General features: G+C 39.8%; 1 protein-coding gene across 1 annotated transcript in view; it reads left to right on the top strand.

The window, feature by feature from the left end:
- The window catches only part of MET (MET proto-oncogene, receptor tyrosine kinase), a 101,237-nt gene that overhangs the window by 4,241 nt on the left and 73,546 nt on the right, over nucleotides 1-23,450 (top strand). Inside the window, exon 2 of the mRNA XM_041002260.1 lies at nucleotides 17,974-19,190. Within this exon, the coding sequence (XP_040858194.1) occupies nucleotides 17,988-19,190 (1,203 nt within the window). The 5' untranslated portion in view covers nucleotides 17,974-17,987. The remainder of the gene's footprint in view (nucleotides 1-17,973; nucleotides 19,191-23,450) is intronic.

The raw sequence follows: 23,450 nt of genomic DNA, 5'->3' as shown, positions 1-23,450 counted from the left end.
TGACATGTGGTTAGAAAATCACAGGTTCTCATGGAAGGCCTGTTCCCGTTCTCCAGGAATGTGATTGAGGATTCAGTCATTCATTCAGGATAGTTTGTTCAGCACCTACCAGGCATGGACCTCAACTCTGACATGGCAGTGGAAATTGAACAGATAAGTCAGACAAGGATCTCTGGCTTTACCTGACTTTACGAGGCTTGGTTCTGCTGAAGAAGGCAAGCTATGAGGAAACAACGTAAATAAAATGTGTTGTATGTATGTTGGGGAATAATAAGAGTTGCGAAGAAGAACAGTGGTAAAGAGGAGCAAGGACTGGGAAGGATAACTGGGGCAGGGGGAGTGCTTGGAACAGTCAGTATGAGAACACAGAAGGGTTCCCTTCAAAGTTGACCTCTGGGCTAGGACCAGGATAGGAGGGGAGTAAGCCGTATGTCTCTCGGGAGCACTCCTTGGGGGTACCGTTGCCACTCCATATTTTTCTAGAATTGTTCAGGGTGCAGTTCACACAGCTGTCATCACAGCCCTTAGGTTTTAGGGAAGTACCTGCATAGTGCCTGCCTTAGCCTAGCTACAGTTCAAAGACGAACATGCAAAAGTGGCCACACCACTTGTTTTCTGGGGGCATGGATGAGAATCCATTGTATTTGCTCACGTGTGCCTGGTTTCACCTTCGGCCTCAGCCTCTCTCAGAGATGTTGCTGCATTCACACCTTTTCTTGATTTCCATACTGTGCTCCAGTGGTCTTTGTGGCCCAGCCCCTGTGTAGTCAATGGGAGACTCACAGGGGATGACCCCTGTAGGTGTGCAGCCTCTGTCTGCTGTGCAGTTTGTTCCTTCCATCTCCTTTTCCCTCTCCACTGTTAAGCCATTCTACTCAATTTTCTTCCTTCTCTGCTGTGCCCTATCAATGTCCTTTGGGAGGATTTGCAAACAAGTAACTTGAGTGAAGCTAACCGCTTCACTTAGAACTTCACAAATTGCTTGGAAAAAGTCCTACCCAAGAGAAGCATCTGGCATCATCAGTGTTGCCTTGGGGCCCAGTGCATGGTAGGAACTCGTGTGGTGGCTGTCGTTCAGTCTCAAGAGAATCTAGAAATCTCTGCCTTTTACAATGTTGACTGTGTGTCTTCAAAACACTACACAGAGACAGGATGTTTCTGAGCCAGGTTGGCTCTTGGTGGTTCCAATTGCGCTTCTCCCCTGACAGTCAGCAGCATGAACAGAGCCTCAGGAACACCTGCCTCCACAAATTACTTCGCTTCCAGGAATTCTCAGCTATTCCTCTGGAAAATTAACGATTTAAGAAAGAAAAAAAATGTCATCCATTTCATTGCCCACTGGCAGGCACATGCTGCTTTCTCGAAACTCATTTATTCATCTGTTTTGGGTAGAGCTGTGTATATTTCTATATGAAACAATAGTTTTTTCATTCTTAGCTGAAGCAATCATTCTCTGAAACCTGAATTGATCGTAACTTCTTGCATAAATTTCCAAGTTCTGTCATTCAGTACATACTCTTCCTGTGGAATTCTGGCTCTCTTTTCTTTTGGATCTGCCTTAAGTTTAGTCTACCCCAACTTCACCTATTGCTATTCCCCTGCCACTGAAATTCAAAAGACACACTGCCTTGTTGGTTTCAAGTGCCTTTCAAAAGCAATCAGATCGCTGTTGCAATCTGTTTTTCCAAAGGAATAAAAGCTCCCAGGTTGTGCACTAACTTGTTTGCTTTACTCGGAAAAACTCAGTGAGATGCCCAGGCCAGCAACCTCCTGGAAGGCCATTGTGTTGAAAAGGAAGATTATGTACTGTATTTCTTCGTACTATTTTAAATGCCAATATGGTCATATACCTGAAACCATGCACATATTAAGTTCCGTGGCATTTTCCTGTTGAAATGGCCTTGTACTCTGTGCTGTATTTCTGAATCTCAGGTCCAAATTTTGATGCTTTGTGCTTAAAAAAAAAAAAGAGTAAGTAACTTGGTGGATTAGAAATTACTCCAAATGTTCAGTAAAACCATATAAGAGTTCTCATTTGTCATACTCTGAACGATATCAAGACAGTATTCAAAGATGGAGACCTGTGCAATAGCATTGGCCTCCCAAGTCGGAGAGAGAGAGAGATGGAGTGATTTGGTTTGTAAAGGTAGGTTGCTCCCTTTGGGAAAGGAACACCCAGCCAAATTTTGGGACTATGAGATGACTCTAACAAGCTTTAAAAAAAAACTGACTCTGCTTGGAACCAGAGGGTGATCAGATCAGCATTTTTCTCTCTTATGTTTTAACCCAAGAGTCTTTGAAGGGAAATTTAATCCATGTGTTTTTGATTCAGTAAATCTTAAACCATTACACATACACTGTATGTCACTCTGAGTTCTTTGATGTCTAAGAAATCTTTGACATTATGTAAAACCCTTTTAGTTCCAGAAAAATAGGAAGTTAGTTTTGCTAAGGGTCAGTAAACAGCATCTCCAGAAGTCCCATTGAGGTCTTAAATCCTGGAACTGTGATGGAATGGATGTTTGAGTGCATTTTCTGATATAATGTGAAAAAAATCTAAGTTCATTTAAAGACCTTGTGTACCAATGGGACTCACTTGCAGTCCTTTCTAACATCAAGGAAATGATTTTGACACAATTCGTTTTGCTGTTGTGAAATACATTCCAAATGTCCATCATTTTAAATCAGCACACAGTAGGCCTTCAGTAGATATTTTATTGAGTATTAAATGAATGCCTTTTTCTTCTGCTCAGAACCTTCTAGTTAATGTCAATCTTTCTTTTCAATATCAATATCCATCTGTCATGTCTTGGAAAGAAATCTATTCTGAGCTAGTGACCTGGTTCGACAAATTTTTAAAACAAACCATCTAACTAAATATATGACATTTATTGAAATTCATTTTGTACCGTGAAGCAACTGCCTTGAACAGAGTGCTGAAAATAGGAAGGAATTTCTAGGCTAATTTGATTAAATATTCACTTGTTACCATATGCTTTCTGAAAATTGATTTTTTTTCCTCTCTTTGACAATTCCTATCATCCTTCTTCGCACCTTGGCACACTTACTGATTGAAAGCTCTGCACAGAAAAGGGCAGGTCACTTGTATCTATAAGTAAGAGAAGCAAGTTCAAACAGGCTAGAAAATGTAATGCTATAATCATTTGTTGTCTTAATATAGGGGGAGCAGGGGTTACCCAACAATAATAGTGGTGTTGGATTTTGCTCTAAATTACATGGATGACACATCTTTGAACTCCATTGTGTGGGGGGAAAAAAAACCCTTCTTACTGTAGTTAGATTTCCTGTTTGTGAATGTGTGTTTTCTGGTAACTAGACTTCCCATATGGGATCCACACAAAAACATAGCTTTACATGCAATTGAAACGCGCAGGATTGGAGTCCTGGCTGCTTTGGAAATAGCACGTTCTCGGTTCTAAAAGGAAGTAACATTTAGAAGGTATAAAATGGTAACAAAGGTGTGGAAAGTTTTCTTTGATAATGTGTTGTAGATTTCTGGTGGACCAGCACATTTTATCCTCAGAAAAACATTCATGATTTTTAAAATAAGTGTTGCTTTAGTGTGACATGTAGGCTAACAGAATTTGGCTATTTCTCATATCTTGTGGACATGAGGCAAGAAAAAGAAAAATTGTGTCATTATGCTCTTGAAATAGAGATTGTCCTAGGTGAACCTGAAGGTTTAGTGAAAGCATACATCATCATTAAAGCTTGTTTTGACATTTAATTCTAGATAGCACTGTATTTATGTGGTTTAGATATACCTAATTTTTCCCCAGGGGTTGATCAGATGGTCAGTAATAATCCCTTACATACATTAAAAGATTTCCCAACTTGATAATTGAATAAATGCTTCAATACTTGTAATTGTACATTAGAAAGCTATAATTCAATTTAAGAAATATTTTGGGTGATGTTTCTTATGCCCCAGATAAAAAACATACTGGTAGATAAGAAAGGAGAAAACCTAGAGTTATGTTGATGGGGTATTATACCAGGTGCAGTCAGCAGAGGGGAAGGCTTGGTGAATCTGTTGGAGTCATGGGTTGTTGCTCTATAGCTCATAAAGAACATGTCCCAGAAGAAGCCAGGCTCCCTTCCTTCTAAGTAGGAAAGAAACAGATCACAAGAGGGGAATACAGGGATACTCACAGTGCTATGCTACATGATAAACAAAATCCAGCCTTCTTCCATCTTTTACTGCATGTGGTTTGATTCTGGGAGAAGAAGCCCTCTCTCTCAAACTAGACCCTGCCATAAGTTGCCAGTAAGAACGGCCCGAATACATAGCAGAAGCTGAGCTTTTGATCTGAGTATTGGTAGCATTTCAGCTACTTTCAAACACTCTAAATGAAATCCCATATTCTCCGAGAAAATAACAGCATTAAAAGAAAAGTGAGGCAAGTTATTACTGTTTTAATCTCATCTTCGAGTGTAAAGTTTTCTAGCCTTTCAGTTCACTACAATGAATAATTTGTTGCTGGACCCAAAGGTTGTGGTCCTAAAACCATGTCTGTCACCATTCTACACAGGGATGGTATCTACTGCGGACACCTGTTAACTTCTCCTGCATTTGCTATCTGAAGCCAGTACTTTGGGCCTTGACTGTAGAATGTTTGTGCTAATGCAGATGTAGGAATTGACATTTTCATATTTTAAGCACCAACTCAAGTAGTATCCACAGACTTGAAGAAAGCACTAAAAAGGACTGCCTTCATTTCCTCTTTGGTTCCTTTAGAGTCTTATGTGAGCAGCTCTCACCGGTCAGCTTCATATGCAGGCAGTGCCATTTGCTCCAGCCATTAGTTACACTGTCCAGAGTGAGCCTGACCACTGCCAGGTGTAGGCAGAGATGCAAACAGGTGGAATGATTTAGGACTCAGTGAACCTTTGGGCTCAAACTATTACCTTAGTTATTATGATTTTTTGTTGTTGTTGTTTAACAAACAAAATGGTACAAATCAAGAAGCAAGCAAAGTGGAGACGTTGGGCAGGAAAAAAAAAACTTCCTTCTTACAGAAATGAATATGCATTTTAGACTTTTCAAAAAAACTCGCCTGTCAAGAGACTGCTATGTTTTATTTTGGCCTCACTAACACATTCTTGGATTGTTCATTGAAATCTGTACATCAGGGCTTGTGATTTTAAACATTCTGCTGGCTTTCAAAGAGCTTGACAACAACAAAAAGTTGTTTTTTAAATCACCAGAAAAGTACAGATAACACCCCAGACATTTTCATCAATGACAGTGAAACGTGACAGCCCTTGAATCTAGGTCATACATTGACTAATTACTTTCTAAATGTTATTAAAGGTTCTAAATGAATAGCTAGACTGTTATTCAGGATCAAGATTCCCTCACAATTTGGCAGCAATTCAGAACTGTTGAACTGTCAAAACCACCGAAGCAGTACTCTCGGAGCATGCCCATGTTGGGGACCCGGGATGGGTGGAATGCTGGGTGGGGCTTCTCCCTTTATCTCCCTCCTTACCCCAGGTACAGAAAAAAGAGAGACAGAGAGAGAGAAAGAAACACACAGAGAGAGAATGTGGAAACAATGGTTTTATCCACTCTCCTGTAGTCCTTGACCCTTTGTGGCCTGATCAACAATGTAAAGATTATCAAATAACATAATTAATTTTAAAAGACTCCCTCACAATTTCTAAATGGGTTTTAATTTTCAGAGCTGGGTGATCATTGTGTCTGGTTTATTGTGTTTAACATCTTTAGACTGTTTTGGCTATATTGCAAAAAGAGCAAAATATCTGTTTCAGTGTTTTCTTTGCCCTGAAGTTATTCCTCACAGATTACAGTAATATAGTTTTGAAACAAAAATAACCAAAGGCTTGCATTCCTTCTAATAGAAGTCTATGGAAGTGATGAATTATATAAGCATTACAAAGAATTTTCTACAGAGGTCATAATGATGTAACCATTTACTTCCCAAGCTTTGCCCACTGACTGTATAGGCATTCAGTGAGAACAGTCATTGTGCGTGAAGGTAAATATTACCTCAAACTTTGGTTCTTGTTTTTGTCCTTTAGCAGGTTGACCAATCCATGGTACCTGCTTCTCTCAAAGTCTAGTGGGAGACCAAGATAAGTGAATGACAACACTACGTGATTGAAACTAGAAAGGAAATGTGTAAGCTCATAGGACAGTTCCTGATCTTGCCAGAGAGTGACAGAGACATCAGAGAAAGCTTTTCAGAAGAAATGCTACCTAAAATGGACTTGAAGAGCAAGGATGCATTTTCCAGGGAAAGTGAGGACAAGAATATACCATAAAGAGGGTTCATACATGCTGCGCTTCTGGGTTGGGGACCACATGGCTTACTTCGGTAGCTCAGAGGGAGTTCAATGACTACAACCTAGATTTCCTGTGGGGCAATAGAAAAAGGCACTGCTGGACTGTTGGGTAGAAGCTCAGTCATGTGTGGTTTTTAAACTAAGGAGTTGACCTCTTACTTCCTCAGCAAAGTGACATCATCAGATTGTCAATTCAGAAAGTTATCTGTGATATACTGGGGAACAGGTTATGAGGGCAAGCATGGAGAGGGAAAAACCAACTAGGTAGTCCAAGCAAGAAGTGACACCACCCTCAGCTCTGGTAATGGAAGCAGATGGCCATTTAAACACACACACACCCGCCACCCAGCCCACCCCCATAGCTGGGAGTCAAGGGTAATGTCCTGGAAATGTGGGGATGTTAGGCAGGACAGTGTAAGGGAGCGGACTTCCTGGGAGTGAATGGACGTGCTAGAGGATGCCTAATTCTTTTTGTCATTTCTATTTCATTGATGCCCTCCCCAGTCCGGGAGCATTGGTGACCCCAACACTCAGTCTTCATCTCCTTATTCTCTTCACTCTTTGGCAATCCCATTCAATCTGATGGTGTTCGTGCCATGTGTATGCCAAACAGACTCTTCATTTAAGTCTCTAGCCCAGACCTTTCTCCTTAACTCCAAGATTTGAACATCTACTTACATGCTCACCATCTCCATATGAATTATCCCAAGGATATCCCAATCACGTAGAAACCCTCCCTTCTCCCATCCCCCCCTGATCTTCTCAAAGCCCACTGATGGATGTACCTGTCAGTTTATCCATGTTAGTAACTAGCAGGGCCATTTTCTAAGCTACAAATTCTTTGGCATATTCTTGATTCCTTTTTTTTTTCCCCTCACACACCACTTACTTGGTTCCAACATTTTCTCTAACCTAGCAAGCTCCCCATTAGTCTCACTAATCCACCTGTGTTCTGTAATACACCGGCCTCCAGCACTCATTCCCACATGTCATCAGGGTGATTCCATTCAAACATAAAGCCTTGCTCCCTTGCTCAGCACCCTGTATGGATTCCCCACCTCCCTCTTGGAAAACCCCAGATTTTGCTATAAGGTCCAACAGGCTCTTATTGTTTTTTTCTGATCTCATCTCCTGATTGCTACAGGACCCTTTGCCATGCCTCTAGCATGCTAGGCATGCTGTCACTTTCTTCTGTCTTGCCTCTGCCCAGATGTCTCCAATGGCAACACTGAGCACAGTTGTTCTTAGGTTTTCCCAGCCTTTCGGTTCGTTAATTCTCCAGGAATCAGGATATTTACCATGATTTAGAAATTGGATTTGCACTTATTTTTCTGTACTCCTATTTTTACAGTTTTCCTGGCATTCTCTACTCATTGGAAATATTTCAGAATTTTTTTGTGGAAACTTTTGTTTGGTTCTTTATTGTCTGATGACATATTGATTTCAGGGTGGTGTTATATGTTTTTAATTTTTCTTCCAACTCCATGAGATTTGCATTATGTTCACCAAAAAAATCTACATCTATGCAAAATAAGGCCAGATGTGGCTGTTTCTGCTGTTCACAGTGTTCTCATGTTTGCTGACAGTTCTTTGCTACTTTGCCTCAATAAGAAATGTCATATACTGACAAAAATGCGTCTTGACAAAGACATCCTGGTTCATTCCAGTGTCAAAGAATCTACTTGCTGATGCCAACTTGTAAAAGAAGTTTTCAGGTTTGAACAGAAGAAAACTCAGAACTAAGTGAAAATAGTTTTATAAGACAAGGTTCACTTTGCTCAGGCACTCTGTATTCCCAGAACAGAACCTGGATTTTGATGCCCTGTGGTCTCTCTCTTGTCTATCTGTCTCTAGATTGTTGATTCCTCTTTCTTTATGGGGCAACCACCATGACAGGCCGGGGGAGCAGTGTACCACCCACCCCTACATCCCTTCTTATCCGTTTGGGCTCTGCTTTAGATGGCACTGGAGAAGCCCAGTCCTAAGCACAGTTCCCCCATTTGGAGACTGCAGCTTGCCTTATGCCAAGGACATTTGCAAACAGTGAGGGAGGGAATGCCTGATTCATTAGTGAGTAATGGGCCAGCTTCCTCTCCAACTGGTCTCCCTTCAGCAGTTTACATTCTGACTGCTCTGTCAGGTTCATTTCATCCAAACCTTGATTCTGAGTGCAACTGGAAAAGGTTGCTAGGCCGAATTTTTTTTAAGTTTACATACTTCGAAAAATGTTTCTCAACTGTGATTTGTGGATTTATGGTATTCAGTGTTTCTGGATTAAATGAACAAAATCTGGTAGCATTTCTACACCATCTGAATCATAAAATCATATTCATCCATTAGCCTGAAAAATATGAAAAAAAAAAACTTTTCTAGGATTCTTGTCATTTTAACACTTCCTTAGCAGTGGAGAAATTCTACCTTCACACTTTGAAGGGCAATGTATCATCCTGACCTGTAGTTTGTTAATGGGACAAAAGCCTGTCCATTAGTTGGAGTTCTGAGAGTTCAGTATATTTTTCTGAGCAGTGTTTTGTTTAGTTTTGTAATACATATAATGATTTTAAAAGAAAGTGCCATTTATTCTTCCTTATCAGAAGTTCAGTACTTTCAACCATTCTTATGAGGACAAAGATGTTGGCTAACAGATTACAATTTATGAGTGATAATCTTCAGAATATAATGAGATTCTATTATTTTTATCTTTGCCCTTACCATATGAGAGTCGAAAAATGATATCAATCATATATTACAACTGGAAAATGCACAGTTGGCTTTTTCTCATGCTACAACTCTTTTTCAACTTTTAAAAAGACTATAAGAAAAAGAAAGGAAACAATATTGAATAAGAATTTGAATAAAACACTATTTATCTCTCTCCAAGAAGCAACTTGTATATAATAAGTAAGAAATAAGGTTTTGGAGCCTCACTAGAAATAGTAATGATAACATACACAAATTATTCTTGCACTTAAATTTAACTTGTTTTCTTCTGTATTTTAACCTGGATAAGCTATTTTTAATAAATAAATTACTCAACTCTTACAATACCTGTGTGCTACTGAAATTTTACATCAAGTATGGACAGGTTATAAAGCATACAGTTGTATGGTATGTTTAGAAAATAAACCAGACTATTCCCGTCTGCATACTTACACCATCACATGATATTTAAAGCCATCTGCAGTTTAAACAGGTTACCCTGTTAATCATTTTTAAAAGTGTATTTTAGATACATTGCAGCAAAACTTTAAAAGTAAATTGTTTTGCAATGTTTATTTGCTAGAGACAACTTAAAAAAACCTATTCTCCTGCAAAAAGATAGACTCCACCCTAATCCTTACAGTCTGAATTCTAGCCATTTAAAAGTTCATTAATCCATTATTTTTCCCCATTTGCTTGCAACTAGAATTGTCATATAAAATAGGTTCCTGAGACATGCCAGAAAATTATCTACTGCTTGAAATCAAGATGTAACTGGGTTTCCTTCCGTATTCCATCTCAGTGGGGCTATGAACTTACTGTTCTCTAAAGGGGTAAAGGATTGGTTCCTATTGCTTTTGTTTCTCAGTATGAGAGGCCCTTCTGTGACCTCTGTCGAGAAGCGCATGTTAAGATGGATGTCAAGAACTCGAAAGGAGGTTCAGGGAAAACCACAGGATGGCCACAGTATGGGAAAGTAAGAAATCACATTATTTCAACTGTAGATAAGACTGAGATGACAAAACTGTCACTAAGTATTTGAAGCAGGTTCCCTTTCTAAGGAGAGCTTTCTCATTTCAACTGATTACAACACAGCTAAGGGTAATCAGCATCAAAGCCAGCTTCTTAGAAATGTGCAGGGTGTGCTGTGTGATTAAACACCAGTGCCACTGTCATCACCAGCCTTCACGGACAACCCACAAGATGTGTCCACTTTCCTCACATTTGACAGAAGAAACTGGCAAGGAGTGGAAACTAGTCATCCTCTGGTTTCACACCACATCCTAAGCCTGACTAACGAGCAAGCTCACACTCTCACTGCTGCAGCAGTGTCCGTCCACTCCTCGGAAGGATAGTATGAGATGTGTTGTGAGGCAAACTCTCTGTAAATATGAAAAATAAGCTTACCTCACAGGTGTTCTGGAGCATTTCAGTGTGACCACACACGAGAGCAGTAGGACGGGTGGAAGAATCCTATGGTCCCACTGACTCACCATCAGAGTGACTCACCATTAGCAGGTGCCATCAGAGAGGTGTCTGTCAGTACCAGAGGGGATTTTGACTGCAGGTGTTGTTTGACCTTTCTAAGGACAGGGTAGGATAGGGACTATAGTCACGCAGGGCGTGACTGTAATAGCACTGCATTAAATCTTTAGACACAGGTATCAAAGCATTTTCTTAGATTTGCTTTCTGAACAGCCCCAGTGCATCCGTTCACTTTCAATATGGGCTACAGATTTAGATTTGAAGTTTGTCATGCTGTATTTAAACCTACAGCCTGTATGCTCTTTGAGGGTAGGAGTTGTCAGAATCTATAAACAAGCAGGTAACCTGCAGTGGGTATTCAAAGATATGTGATAGAGTGTAATGTGACTCTTCAAAAGCAAACTATTGATAAACATGATTTCTTGAATATCATCAGCAGTCTCCAAAGGAATATTCTTTCTTGGACTTTGTCTTCCTGTCCTGTAATGATTTAAATGCGGAACTAAGAGTTTTCCTTAGAATTCATTCTGGCAAGGCTTCCCGAAGAGTTAGGCCTAACTGTTTTTATGGCTGTAATTTCCTGAATATGGGATCTCAACCATTTTCCATCATCATAAATCCCTTTCGTATACTTAAAAGCAGTATTGAGATTTTTTCCAATTTTTATATCTTAACTCTTCACTTAGATATATTATTTCCATTTTGAAATTATGTTAAATAAATATTGTGGAATTATAGGATAAAAATTGCATACTGCCTCAAAAATCTTAACAAATAGATAGGTTCCCAAATGTAATGTAAAATATTTACAGTAATTATTCAAGTAGATAAAGGAACCTTCCTTTGCCCCAGTTGGTTGAATGTTGTACATAATGTTCCTTTGTATGCACCTAACTTTGGTTTTGAACTCTCCAGTCTATAGCATTTTCTACTGGACACTATTGTCCAGGCATTTTTAAGAGTGAAGGAAACTATTGATGAAGAAAGAAGAAAAATTCTATTTCCTTTAGCTTAAAGCATGACTGGATACAGATTCACAGACAGTAGCATCAGGATACTTTTTCTGTGCCTGGGCTCTCCTATCCTAGGTTAGTTTCAAGTTTAGTTAGGCTTTTTCCATGGGGCAGCAAATATAGTCACCAGGCACTCCAAGTTAATACCATCTTTAGTCTTGTGGTCTTTGAAAGAGAAAACACCCAAGCTTTTATATCAAATTCCCCAAAATACTCTGATTGGCCTTGCTTTTAGTTCCATGCTCACTCTGACCAAGTGCTGGTCAAAGAAAATACAGCTGGTATTTGGTACAGCATTTAAGTCCCCATTTGTGATGACCACATGTGATGCATCGGGGTTCATGGTTCAAGTCCTGTTCTTGCGCTTTTAATCCAGCATTCTGATAATGTGAATCCTGGGCAACAGCAGATGATGGCCCAAATGCTTGGATCCCCATGCCTTCCATGTGGGAGACCTGGATGATGTGCTGGACTGCTGGCATTGGCCTGGCTCACACTCAGCTGTCGTGGGAATTTGGGGAATAAACTACCAAATGGAAGGCTCTCTTTCCCTTTCTCTCTCTCTCTCTCTCTCTCTCTCAAATAAAAAAAATAATTTTTTAAAGAGAAGAGAATAGAGATCATTGAAAGGCCAGCTTGGTTTGCTTGTGTGCACTTTGCTAAAAGAGAAGGAGAGGCTGTATGACTAGCAGTCCCAGGTGGTAGGGGATGAGAGTTTTGAAAAGAGTTACCAGTGAAAGAGTCCTTGGGCGCTGGGCAGGTAAAAATCAGCATTATTGTGGCTTTTGAATAAAAATCATTTTCAGGAAATGCAAATGATTTGGAGCAGTTTTAATGAGCATCATACATTAAAAGAATGCTCACAACTAGATTGTGTGTTGGGTGCTTTTTTTAAAATGCTTTATCCTCTTTAAACCTCATTTTTGCTTTTGAAGACACAGTAATTTTGATCTTATAACCATAAGAAGAGATGCCTTAACCATCTTTTTGTAAATTCTACAGTACTATCTACATAATTGTAAATTGTTAGAATTTCTAACAGACTTTTTCCTCAAGGAAAGTTACCCATGTTAACATTCATAAAGTCTGGCTCAAAATATTGTGTTCCATCACACCTTTTGTATTTTTCCTTAGGACTCAGTACTCAGATATGCTTTGCAAGATGTTTTTGTTGACGTTGACACTGTCAATAGGCATAGGTAGTAGGTTTCTCATCAGGAGTTGGATAATCAAATACATTGATAGATTTCTGAGGGATGAAAAACACAGTATAAGCTGGTTTAATGAGAAGCCAAAGGTAGATGGATAAAAGATGGGGTCAACCAGCTGGTTTTAAGGTTAAATTAAGCAGATACACAGTTAATAGAACAGTCTTTCTAAAAGGAAATACCGCTAAAAAGCAATGGTATAATAACCAAAGTTCTACTCAAATAAGCACTCCCAGGAAATGTTTTGCCAGTGAGAATATCTTAACCATCAACTGAAGAGAAATAAAGGAATGTTTTATGGGTGATTCAGTTTCACCTGATATATGCCCAACATTTTAAGAGAATGAATTAGTCAGTCTGTTTGAATCATCTTTATGTGTTCCTTGTAGTAAAGAACTCAAAGCTGGTTAAATGGCTAGCACTTTTCCAGAATGAAAAAGCAGCAAAAACAGTAAAAACAGACATTTTATGTTGAAAGCCTGATCCAGGCACATTATGAGAATAAATGTATCAAGACAAAAATATGCAAAAAGTGGAATTATTTTTGGAGTCACTACCAATATAAATATGAAAATTGCTCAAGACAGCCAGATCTGGCAGGTTATATAGATGGGAAAGTGAAAGCAATTATGCCAAGTTAGTGGCACTGGAATTAAATGAAATTGCAGGAAAACAATCTCAGGATTGAGAAGTATTAGAATTGGAAAATGCTTTGGAATTATACAGAGTTCATTCCAGAAGTATGCTGGTTAATGTTAAATAACATTCTCCCAGCCAGAGAAAAACCAGTGTGTCAATTTCTATGATATAAATACTCCCACCCTGGCTAATTTCGGGTCACCAAGATGAGATGACTGAATTGGAAGTTGGAAAGAGATGCACATGATAAAATATCATGAGCAGTGAAAGTGGACTCTGACCCACACCTGGGTCAACACTATAATTTCACAAGTAAGAAAGCAGTTGAGGTCAGATTTGCTCTGGGACATACAAATAATCAACTGTGCCACTACAGCTAAAACCAGGTTTTTCCCTAATGCTGTATTTTAGGACCAGGATGATATTATGAGGACTGGACCACTGATTGATAAAACCATTGTATTGCCCCTAGCCTGGTTAAGGTTCCCGTAGAGCTCCATGGACCTTCCTTCCAGTACTGCATTTAAGCCACCATGTGTTTTTTGTCTGTCTCCTGATCTAAGCTCACTGGCCATTGGAAAATGCTTTTTTTGTCTTTGAATCCTTTTTATTCTACCTGGTCCCAGACACCTTGTAGATGCTCCTATGACTGAGAGCATAAACAATGATAGGAGATAACATTTATTGTCTACTGTTGGCCATACATTGTTCTTACTAGCTCATGTGCATTAACCCATTGAATCCTTAGAGAAAGCCATGTAACAAGAGGGGATGGCCAAAAGCTGTGGGACCATGGACCCACTTGGGAGACCTGGAGAAAGTTCTGTAAATGTGATCGACCTTTCCAATAAATAAATAAATCTTTTTTTTTTTTTTTTTGGTAAAGTGAAGGTGGAACTCCATTCCAAGCACTCTGATGTGAGCTTCAGGCATCCCAAGTGGTGGCTCAACTCATTGTACCACAACCTCTGCCTCCAACAGCTTGTCCTTAATTTTTCTGTTTTTCTATGCCTTGTCATTCTCTTTATAAGCACCAAAAATTTCCCAGTACATTTCAAAACAATGAGAATTATATATAAAATTACTAAATACAGCCTGTTATATTGATACACACTCTGTCTCAAAGCTCTCTTTGTGACCCAAGTTGAGTCATGTGAGACTGTAGCTGAAACTTAGAGATGAATGAGTAGACAGACAGCTGGAGGTATAAGTGGTCCAGAAGTAGAAGTCTGATTGTCTAACTCCTGTTGCAGTACACACTCCATCACCACTCAGAGCACAGATGAGTTCCTGTTGGCCAGACATGGAACTGAATCCTGGTTCTGTGTGGTTTAGCAAGTATACTGATCTAGAATAGGGAGATAATAATACTTCCTTCTTCACAGGTGTGTGAAGAGTAAATCAGAGGGTTTGGCAGCATGCCTGGCACATGGTAAGCACCCAATCCACATTATTATTAATTTTATTGCTAAGTGGTTAATATCTCTTCTAGTTCTTCACTTTCCAGAAGCTTTGTTTTGCATTCTGACCAAACTGCACTTTCATCATTTTCCTTATTCCTGCAAAGCCTGTTTCCTTAATCAGATGCTCCCTTTTCTCTGGCCATTGTATCCTTGACCTTTCCCTCTGAGTTTCTTCCATCTTTCTTGAATATGAACAGGAAGTCACAACACATCACATTTTATCCTGAAGGAGCCCTCAGAGCAGTCCTTTTACTCATGTCTTGCTGACCATAGCTTGCATGCCCTGCAGAATCTACTCTTACCCTCTTTATGCACTCTCCAGTCTCTCTGTATCCATCACTTTCAGCAGATGATCACATGCTGTGATTTATTTTTAAAACACATGATCATATGTCTTGACCTCCTTCAGTGTTCCTATATGTATCTTCATCCGACTTCCCATTCTCTCCTGCTGCCTGAGTCCTGTGATCTTGTGTTCCAAGTAATCTCAGACACATCTCTGTCTTGTCCTTAGCAAATTGCTCCGATGGTTTTATCTCTCCTTTGCCTCTTTGATTTTCTCATTTCTGCAGCCTCAACTACTTGCTTGCTTTCCTGTCCATTTGCTTTCTACTTTGCACAAATTTCTCTGCCTGCCAGAAATTTCAGCCCTCGTCCTCCTTAAAGATTCAGCTCCAGCATCATTCCCAATCTCCCTGGTTGTTTCTCATATGTGTTACTCTGTAAGCCCACTGTGTCCACCAAGCAGTTGTGAAATTTGTAGGAACAGCACTGTGTCTTTCTGAACATTGAATCGATGTGAGCGGAAGAAAAGAAGGTCTTACTAGTAAGCACTTGCCCTTCATGAATTTGCATTTCCTATGATTAAAAAAATTAAACCCTGTTTATACCTTTGACCCTGTTAATACCTTTGACTTGGCCTTCCTTTGACAAACACCCCACTTCCTCAGCACTTACTGCTTTTTAACATCTGGTATCACTGTTTAATCTATATAAACTTCTCTCTTGAAAACCAACAAAGAGCTTCCATGTGGACCCAGTTCTCCCAGAGATCATTGCCTGGCTCCTGTCATACAGTATGATACTGGCTCTCCTAATGCCTGCCTGACACAACCTTCCTGGACTCTTTCACCGGGACCTCAACAAAGGGTATTCCCTAGGGTTTGCTTCATTCACCCCCTCTCTTCTATCACTTCATTTCTCCAAGGACATATTCACTCTTGGCTTCAACCATCTCCTCTTTGCAAATAGCATGTAAGTTTCTATTTCAACCAAAGTCTCAATTACTTTACTAAAACTGAGTTCTGAATTTTTATTCCTTCTGGCTACTGTGATGGCAGATACCTGGTACTAATGCTTCCAACTGTTGTCTCATCCAAGACAGATAACGCCTCATTCAAAACCCATCAGCTGCTTTCCCAGGAAGGGCAACTTTCCCTGCAAATGCTTGTCAGTGTTCATCTCTTCTGCTTGGCACAAACACTCTGCCTGCTCGGAATTCTCATTCTTCACTTATTCCAAACACCTGCTTCCTGGTGAATAATGCGAAATCTACTCGTCATCCCTGTAGTAAACCATTCACTCATTTCCCATCATCACATCAAAGTCAGCACTGTTAAAGCCAAATTTCCCCGTCTTCAACCTAACTGCCTGCTACTAATTACTCTCTTGTAAATGATCCCACATTTCCCCACAGGACTGCCATCATCCTCCCTTCTCTAAGGTACTGCACCCTTTAGTTCGAAAATACTATTTATTCAAACATGTCTCTCATTTTTCCCTTTTGTTCCTGGTGCCACTGCCTTAGTGCTAAGCCTGTAAACTCACCGTGGGCTATTATTTATTTATATATTTAAGCTATTGCTACTTAAATGGTTTTGATTGCCAAGGTCTCCCTACTCAAAGCTATCTTGGCTTCAACACAATTTTAGAGTAAATCTAACATCAATCTTAGAGTAAAAGCTTGGTCCCATAGCTCAGAGCTTTTCAGTGGCTTTCCATTGCCTCTTAGTGAAAGCCTCCATTTAATAGAGTAAAATTACCCTTGATTTTGGAGTCAAAAAGATTTGGGATCAAGTTATGACTGCTAGATTTACCTGATTTACTGGGAGAAATGGCCTGTCTTTGGGATTATGACTTGAGAAACAGGTTAAAGTTTAAAGTTTTAGAGAATAGTCTTTTAATTTCTTTTCATTCTAAACCGTCTCCTTTCCAAAGTGCTAAATGACAATAGCTATTATAAGGCACACTTTTAATAAATTGTCCATCTTAAGTTTTTAAGGAGAAGATTCTCTCCTGCTTCCTAATGGAAATATCATCCAAGTGCAGATAATAGAATGTCAAAATCATGTTCTTTTTTACCAAGTAGCTTTTCAACTTGGTAATGAACAATCTGTTGTGCTTTAGTCCTGAAGATAATATTTTATATTATACATTTTCAGATTGCTGTTTCTGGGTTCCTGGTGGTCTGACATTGTGAGTTTTTGTCTGTCTGAAACAATAGGTTAACTATAGCCAAAATATAATCGTACCTTTCCTCTGCACACAAAATCCTATAAACAGCATGTGATGGTATTACTACTAGAATTTATGATTGTTTTCTTCCAAAAGGGATCTAAATTTAGCCTAGTAATTCTACATGCTCCCAAGGAAACAATGCCTGCTGTGATTTCTAGAATAAATGAATCCGAACCACAGTTCCTTTACTTGACTGAGAAAGCTTAAATATCAACCTAGTCATTAGCCAGAGATCTGAACCCACATAAAACAATCAGCAAGGGGTTAATAAAGAAATGCCCTGTGTTTCTTCCTTCCTTGTTGAATGAGTCTATCTTAGTTGCTGTTTCTTCTTTAATACAGATCATTGTTTGCATCTCATAATGGTTCTCTAAAATTACTTGTTCATGGCTTGAGTTCTAAAATTAAGCTATGTGGAGTCATGTCCAAGTGCACAATGCATCTTTTTATGTGAAACCCGCTGGAGTTTTTTGTTTCTCTTCTATGTAGAAATTCCAGCTGGGAAGCTTTATGTACTATAGTTTTAACTGGGGTCATTCTTTCCTTTTTTATTTTTCCCCCCTCTTCTTTGTTTCTAATGACGACTAAACTGTTCTTGCCTTGAACGTGTCTTGGCAGATAAACTTCTCACAATGAAGGGGCCCGCTGTGCTTGCACCTGGCGTCCTTGTGCTCCTGTTTACCTTGGTGCCGAGGAGCCATGGGGAGTGCAAAGAGGCGCTGGTGAAGTCTGAGATGAATGTGCACATGAAGTATCAGCTTCCCAACTTCACCGCGGAAACGCCCATCCAGAACGTCCTTCTACACCAGCATCACATTTACCTCGGTGCCATCAACCACATCTACGTTTTAAATGATGAAGACCTTCAGAAGGTTGCTGAGTACAAGACTGGGCCAGTGCTAGAACATCCGGACTGTTGGCCGTGTCAGGACTGCAGCAGCAAAGCCAATTCCTCAAATGCCATTTGGAAAGATAACATCAACCTGGCTCTGCTTATTGACAAGTACTATGACGACCAACTCATTAGCTGTGGCAGCGTCAACAGAGGCACCTGCCAGCGACACGTTCTCCCACCTGATAATGCGGCTGACATACACTCAGAGGTTCATTGTATGTTTTCACCACAGGCAGACGAAGAGCCTGGCCAGTGCCCGGACTGCGTGGTGAGTGCCCTGGGAACCAGAGTTCTCCTGTCTAAAAAGCAACGGTTCATCTACTTCTTTGTGGGCAACACCATAAATTCTTCTTACCTTCCAGATCACTCGTTGCATTCGATATCAGTGAGAAGGCTGAAGGAAACGCAGGATGGCTTTAAGTTTCTGACAGATCAGTCGTATATTGATGTCCTGCCTGAGTTCCGAGATTCCTATCCCATTAAGTATATCCATGCCTTCGAAAGCAACCATTTTATTTACTTTCTGACGATCCAAAGGGAAACCCTTGACGCTCAAACTTTTCACACAAGAATCATCAGGTTCTGTTCCAAAGACTCAGGATTGCACTCCTACATGGAAATGCCACTGGAATGCATTCTCACGGAAAAAAGGAGGAAGAGAGCCACCAGGGAGGAAGTGTTCAATCTCCTTCAGGCTGCCTATGTCAGTAAGCCTGGGGCCCATCTTGCTAAGCAGATCGGAGCCAGCGTGAACGATGACATTCTTTTTGGGGTGTTTGCCCAAAGCAAGCCAGATTCCGCTGAACCCATGAATCGATCGGCCGTCTGTGCGTTCCCTGTCAAATATGTCAATGAATTCTTCAACAAGATTGTCAACAAAAACAACGTGAGATGTCTGCAGCATTTTTACGGACCCAATCATGAGCACTGTTTCAACAAGGTAAGTCACACAGGTTCGCCACATGCATAGTTTGAGACTTAAGGCAGAGCAAGTGTCGGTCTAGAAAAAAATGTCAGCAGTTTGCTTGTGCTTGGTGAATGGTCTCTATCCAGAATATTTGCAGATTCTTTCCAAGAAAACTCAAACAAAATGCATCTTCATTTATAATTAAAATCATATTTAAAAATTAATGTGGAAACTAGAGAAAATGTACTTTTACAGTTTGGGGTTTAAATGTGTGCAAAATCTCAGATTATTAAAATTGTATATCATAAAAGCTTTAGTAGATCCAATCAGATTTATATTGGTTTTGACAAACAGAAATTAGTGATCCTCTATACTTAATAAGAAGTGGATTTTTATTGAAAGTATTAGGGAAATTTTTGGTTCTGTGATTGAAATATAAAACTTCTAGCTATACCCAGATGTATCCTGAGAGTCACTTGCTCACCTGTCAGTAGAGGAACAGCATTAACCTGGAACTCCATTATGGCCTAAGGCATAATTGTACTGGATGCAGATTTAAATATCAGGTCCTGAGTAAACCTCATAACTTAGTAACTACACGTAATTGTAACAAAATAAACCCCGACAGTTTTCAAGGTTATACCAAATAGAAGGACCACAGACAATGTCCTTGACACAAGAAAGTACGTAATTTGTTCAGGATACCAAAGGCATATGAATTTAGCAACTTTGGGCTGACTTTTTCTGAAATACCTAGGCTGCTTTCCTAGGCCAGACACTTATGGAAATGCTGAACAACTTTTTTTTCCTGAAATTAGGAAGATACTTCTGAATATGTTAGTTCACCTTTTGGAAAACAGCACGTAAGACTTCCTTTTTCTGTATCCAAAGTCAATGAATATATTTAGCTTACTCACACACACACACACACACACGCACATGCTTCACAACTAGGGCTTATCCTCTGCACATGCTTAAATGATACATGGCAAATTTGGCCAGAGGCAACAGAATTCCATGTGAAGCTACCCTTTTTTCTTCACTGGAAAGTACAAACAAATGAAAGGAAGCAAAGAGACTTGCAGAAATCTGGTATTAGAAAATAAAGCTGTAGTATTAATAGCATTACAGAGAGAACACTTCCCCTGCACCCAGTAAGTTGCTTCAGAAACACAAACTTACTACAAGTCTGTTGGGAATCCCCAAGACTTCCAGGGCACATGGCATGGCTGTTTGCATATTGTCTGTTAAAAATGTGAGAGAGACTTGACTTTACGATATATTGAGAGCTCACATCCTTGTTTTATTTTGTACATTTTATCCCCTAGATACAAGAGTATTTATGAATTCTAGAAATCCTCAAAACACATCTGACCTTTGCCTTACCCCTTGACTTGTTTAGTGTTCCCAGGGGAACAACGAGACAGGATTATCCGATGAAATGCAGGTCAGTTTTATCGCCCAGGAAAAAATGTCCAAAATGCACAGCCACACCTGAAACCCCTATCACTCCCATCACAAGAATTTCTGTGAGAAACAAGATGAAACTTGCCAGCATAGTCCTCTTGAAAGGAAAGCCAATTTTTGCACTGGCCATATTCCATAAAAACAAATACCTTAAAACCTCCTTTATTTATTTGCCTATTTATCTTCTTTGGTTAAGAAAGACAGAATTCATCTAAAAACGGGACTACATATGTTGTATGTTTCTGTATACTCAGTCCAAAGACTTTCGTCATTCCAATAAATAGCATATACTCTCCCCAGCTTCATCTTGCAATGAAGGCACCTGGAGCCATTTGTCACACAAAAACAACTGATGTGCAAGATCAGACCTGCTTGGAAAGTCTAAAGATGAGTTAATTATATCTTGGCAAACTTATTTGCCAAGATAGCAGGTGACCCTTCCATTAATTTCTTGGAAGTGAGCTTTCATTTCAGCATGATGTTTGGTGATAGATACACAGGTTATTAACAGGATCAGTATCGTGTGCATCGGATGCAGTAGGCACAAGGTTAAGAGAACCACAGCAGGTGCTCTCACGCAGGCCTCTGCCCCGTCAGGGTTTGTGTGCACAGTCACACAAGAGGTTTTCTGACTCTTGTGGAGCTTCTGACCATGTAAAGAATGATTTTCTATCACAGGACAAATAATGTGTCCAGAAAGGCTGTTTTGTAGTCTAGTGGTGCAGCAGGTGTGTCTGGCCTCTGGATCACATACTATATTGCCATCCCATGCTCACATTCCATGAAATGAGCTAGAAACTCCTCCCATGCATTTTCTCATATAGGTGACATCATAAAAATCCACTTCCAAGTAATCTGGTAATTCCCAAAATACCTCATGTCACCTATAAATTTAACTGTGTTTCAGAACTGTCTCCACATATACTTCTGTTTTTGAAAACTTACCCAATTCGCAGGTGACCATTCATGAAATACCAGTGTTTTCATTGTATTAGTTGGTCTATAAGAATATGATTTTGATATTCACATGTAATTACTTTTTAAAAAAGATTTATTTTTACTTATTTGAAAGGCAGAATTGCAGAGACAGGGGAAGGACAGGAGGAAATAGAAAGAGAGAGATCTTCTAACTGCTGGTTCGCTCCCCAAGTAGCTCCAAAGCCCCGGCTGTGCCAGATTGAAGCCAGGAGCACGGTTTCTTTCATTTCTTCCATGTGGATGCAAGGGCACAAGGACTTGTACCATCTTCTACTGCTTTTCCAAGAGCATTAGCAGGGAGCTGGATCAAAAGCAGAGCAGCCAACACTAAAACTGGCGCCTCTATGGGATGTCAGAATTGCAGTCTTATTCACTCTGCCACAATCCAGCCTCAATCACTTCATTTTTTTTTTAAGGTTTATTTATTTTTATTGGAAAGTCAAACATACAGAGAGGAGAGACAGAGAGGAAGATCTTCCATCCATTGATTCACTCCCCAAGTGGCTGCAGTGGCCGGGGCTGAGCTGATCCAAAGCTAGGAGCCAGGAGCCTCTTCCAGGTCTCCCATGTTGGTATAGGGTCCCAAGGCTTTGGGAAGTCCTTAACTGCTTTCCCAGGACACAAACAAGGAGCTGTATCGGGAACAGGGCTGTTGGAACTGGTGCCCATATTGGATCCCAGTGTGTGCAAGGTGAAGACTTAGAGCCACTAGGCTACCTAATGCGTCAGGCCCTTATATTATAAACATGATTCTTAGAGGATTTGTTAAAGGGACTTCTGATTGAGAACTATGAGACTAAAAGGGGACTTCAAAAAGTTTCTGGAATCATGTACATCATGAGAAAACTAATCATGAATTTGAACAAAACTTTTATATTAAAAAACTTAGTTTTTAGTACCATTTTTCTGTAAAGTATTTGATGTATCCTCAGACACCACATACAGTCACTAAATTCATCTTAAATATCTTTACTGCCTTTCTGTTTTGTTTCTCATTGGTGAGACTCCATCAGCATCCTAATCCTAGTTTGGATGGAAATTTATTTAGATGGATGTATATTCCCTACATAGCTCATTAGTATTCAAAATAAAATGACTGAGAAATTATTGGAAATAATATGGAAACTTAGTGAACTCCAATTTTAGGAGGCAAGGTGTTACTTCCTAATGGTTGTCTGTGGCTGAAGTCGAGGGCTGTAGTTGAGTGGTGGAGCTGGCAAGGCCAGCCTCAGCCACTTCTGCATTAAGCAGAACTTCCCTGCCATATCCTGACCCTGGACACAAGCAGCTGCCTTTCCAAGGTAGATTCCAGAGCTAACAGGAAGTCCTCAGCCAGTGACACTCCGCCAGAATATCGGCAGGGAAAGGGGCAATCCTGCTTCTGCAGTGCTCCTTGGTTCAGGTTGAAATTAAAAGGGATAGCATCCAAGGAAAATGTGGAATTTAGTGCCATTCCTGGCTTCAGATTCTAATCTGGCCACTGCCAGAGTGTTTGCTTGGGTGAGAAGCTTAATAAGCTCCTTGGTGTTTAAGCCAGGGCTTCCTCATTTTTAAAATCTAGATAATAGATATAGCTAGCTTATATGGTTATTTGATCACTAAAAAAGAATTTATCAGTGTCTGACACAGTAAAAACTGCTCAGTATATCAAATTGTTTGCTAATATCTATTTTTATACTGTACTGATGAAGTGCTTTGAAATTTACCAAGTGTTTTCAAATACAGAACTTTCATGAAGTTCAAGAAAAATGCAGATTCTGAAAATATCTATGAAGTAGTTTCAAAAGTTTTGTACCAGAATAAACTTGCTTTTCATTTAAAAAAAGAAAAGTGTTCTTGAAATAGCTC

This window comes from Ochotona curzoniae, unplaced genomic scaffold, assembly GCF_017591425.1.
Source record: "Ochotona curzoniae isolate NIBS_2020 unplaced genomic scaffold, NIBS_Ocur_1.0 scaffold_2476, whole genome shotgun sequence".
NCBI lineage: Eukaryota > Metazoa > Chordata > Mammalia > Lagomorpha > Ochotonidae > Ochotona > Ochotona curzoniae.
This window is presented reverse-complemented; position numbering and strand designations above follow the sequence as displayed.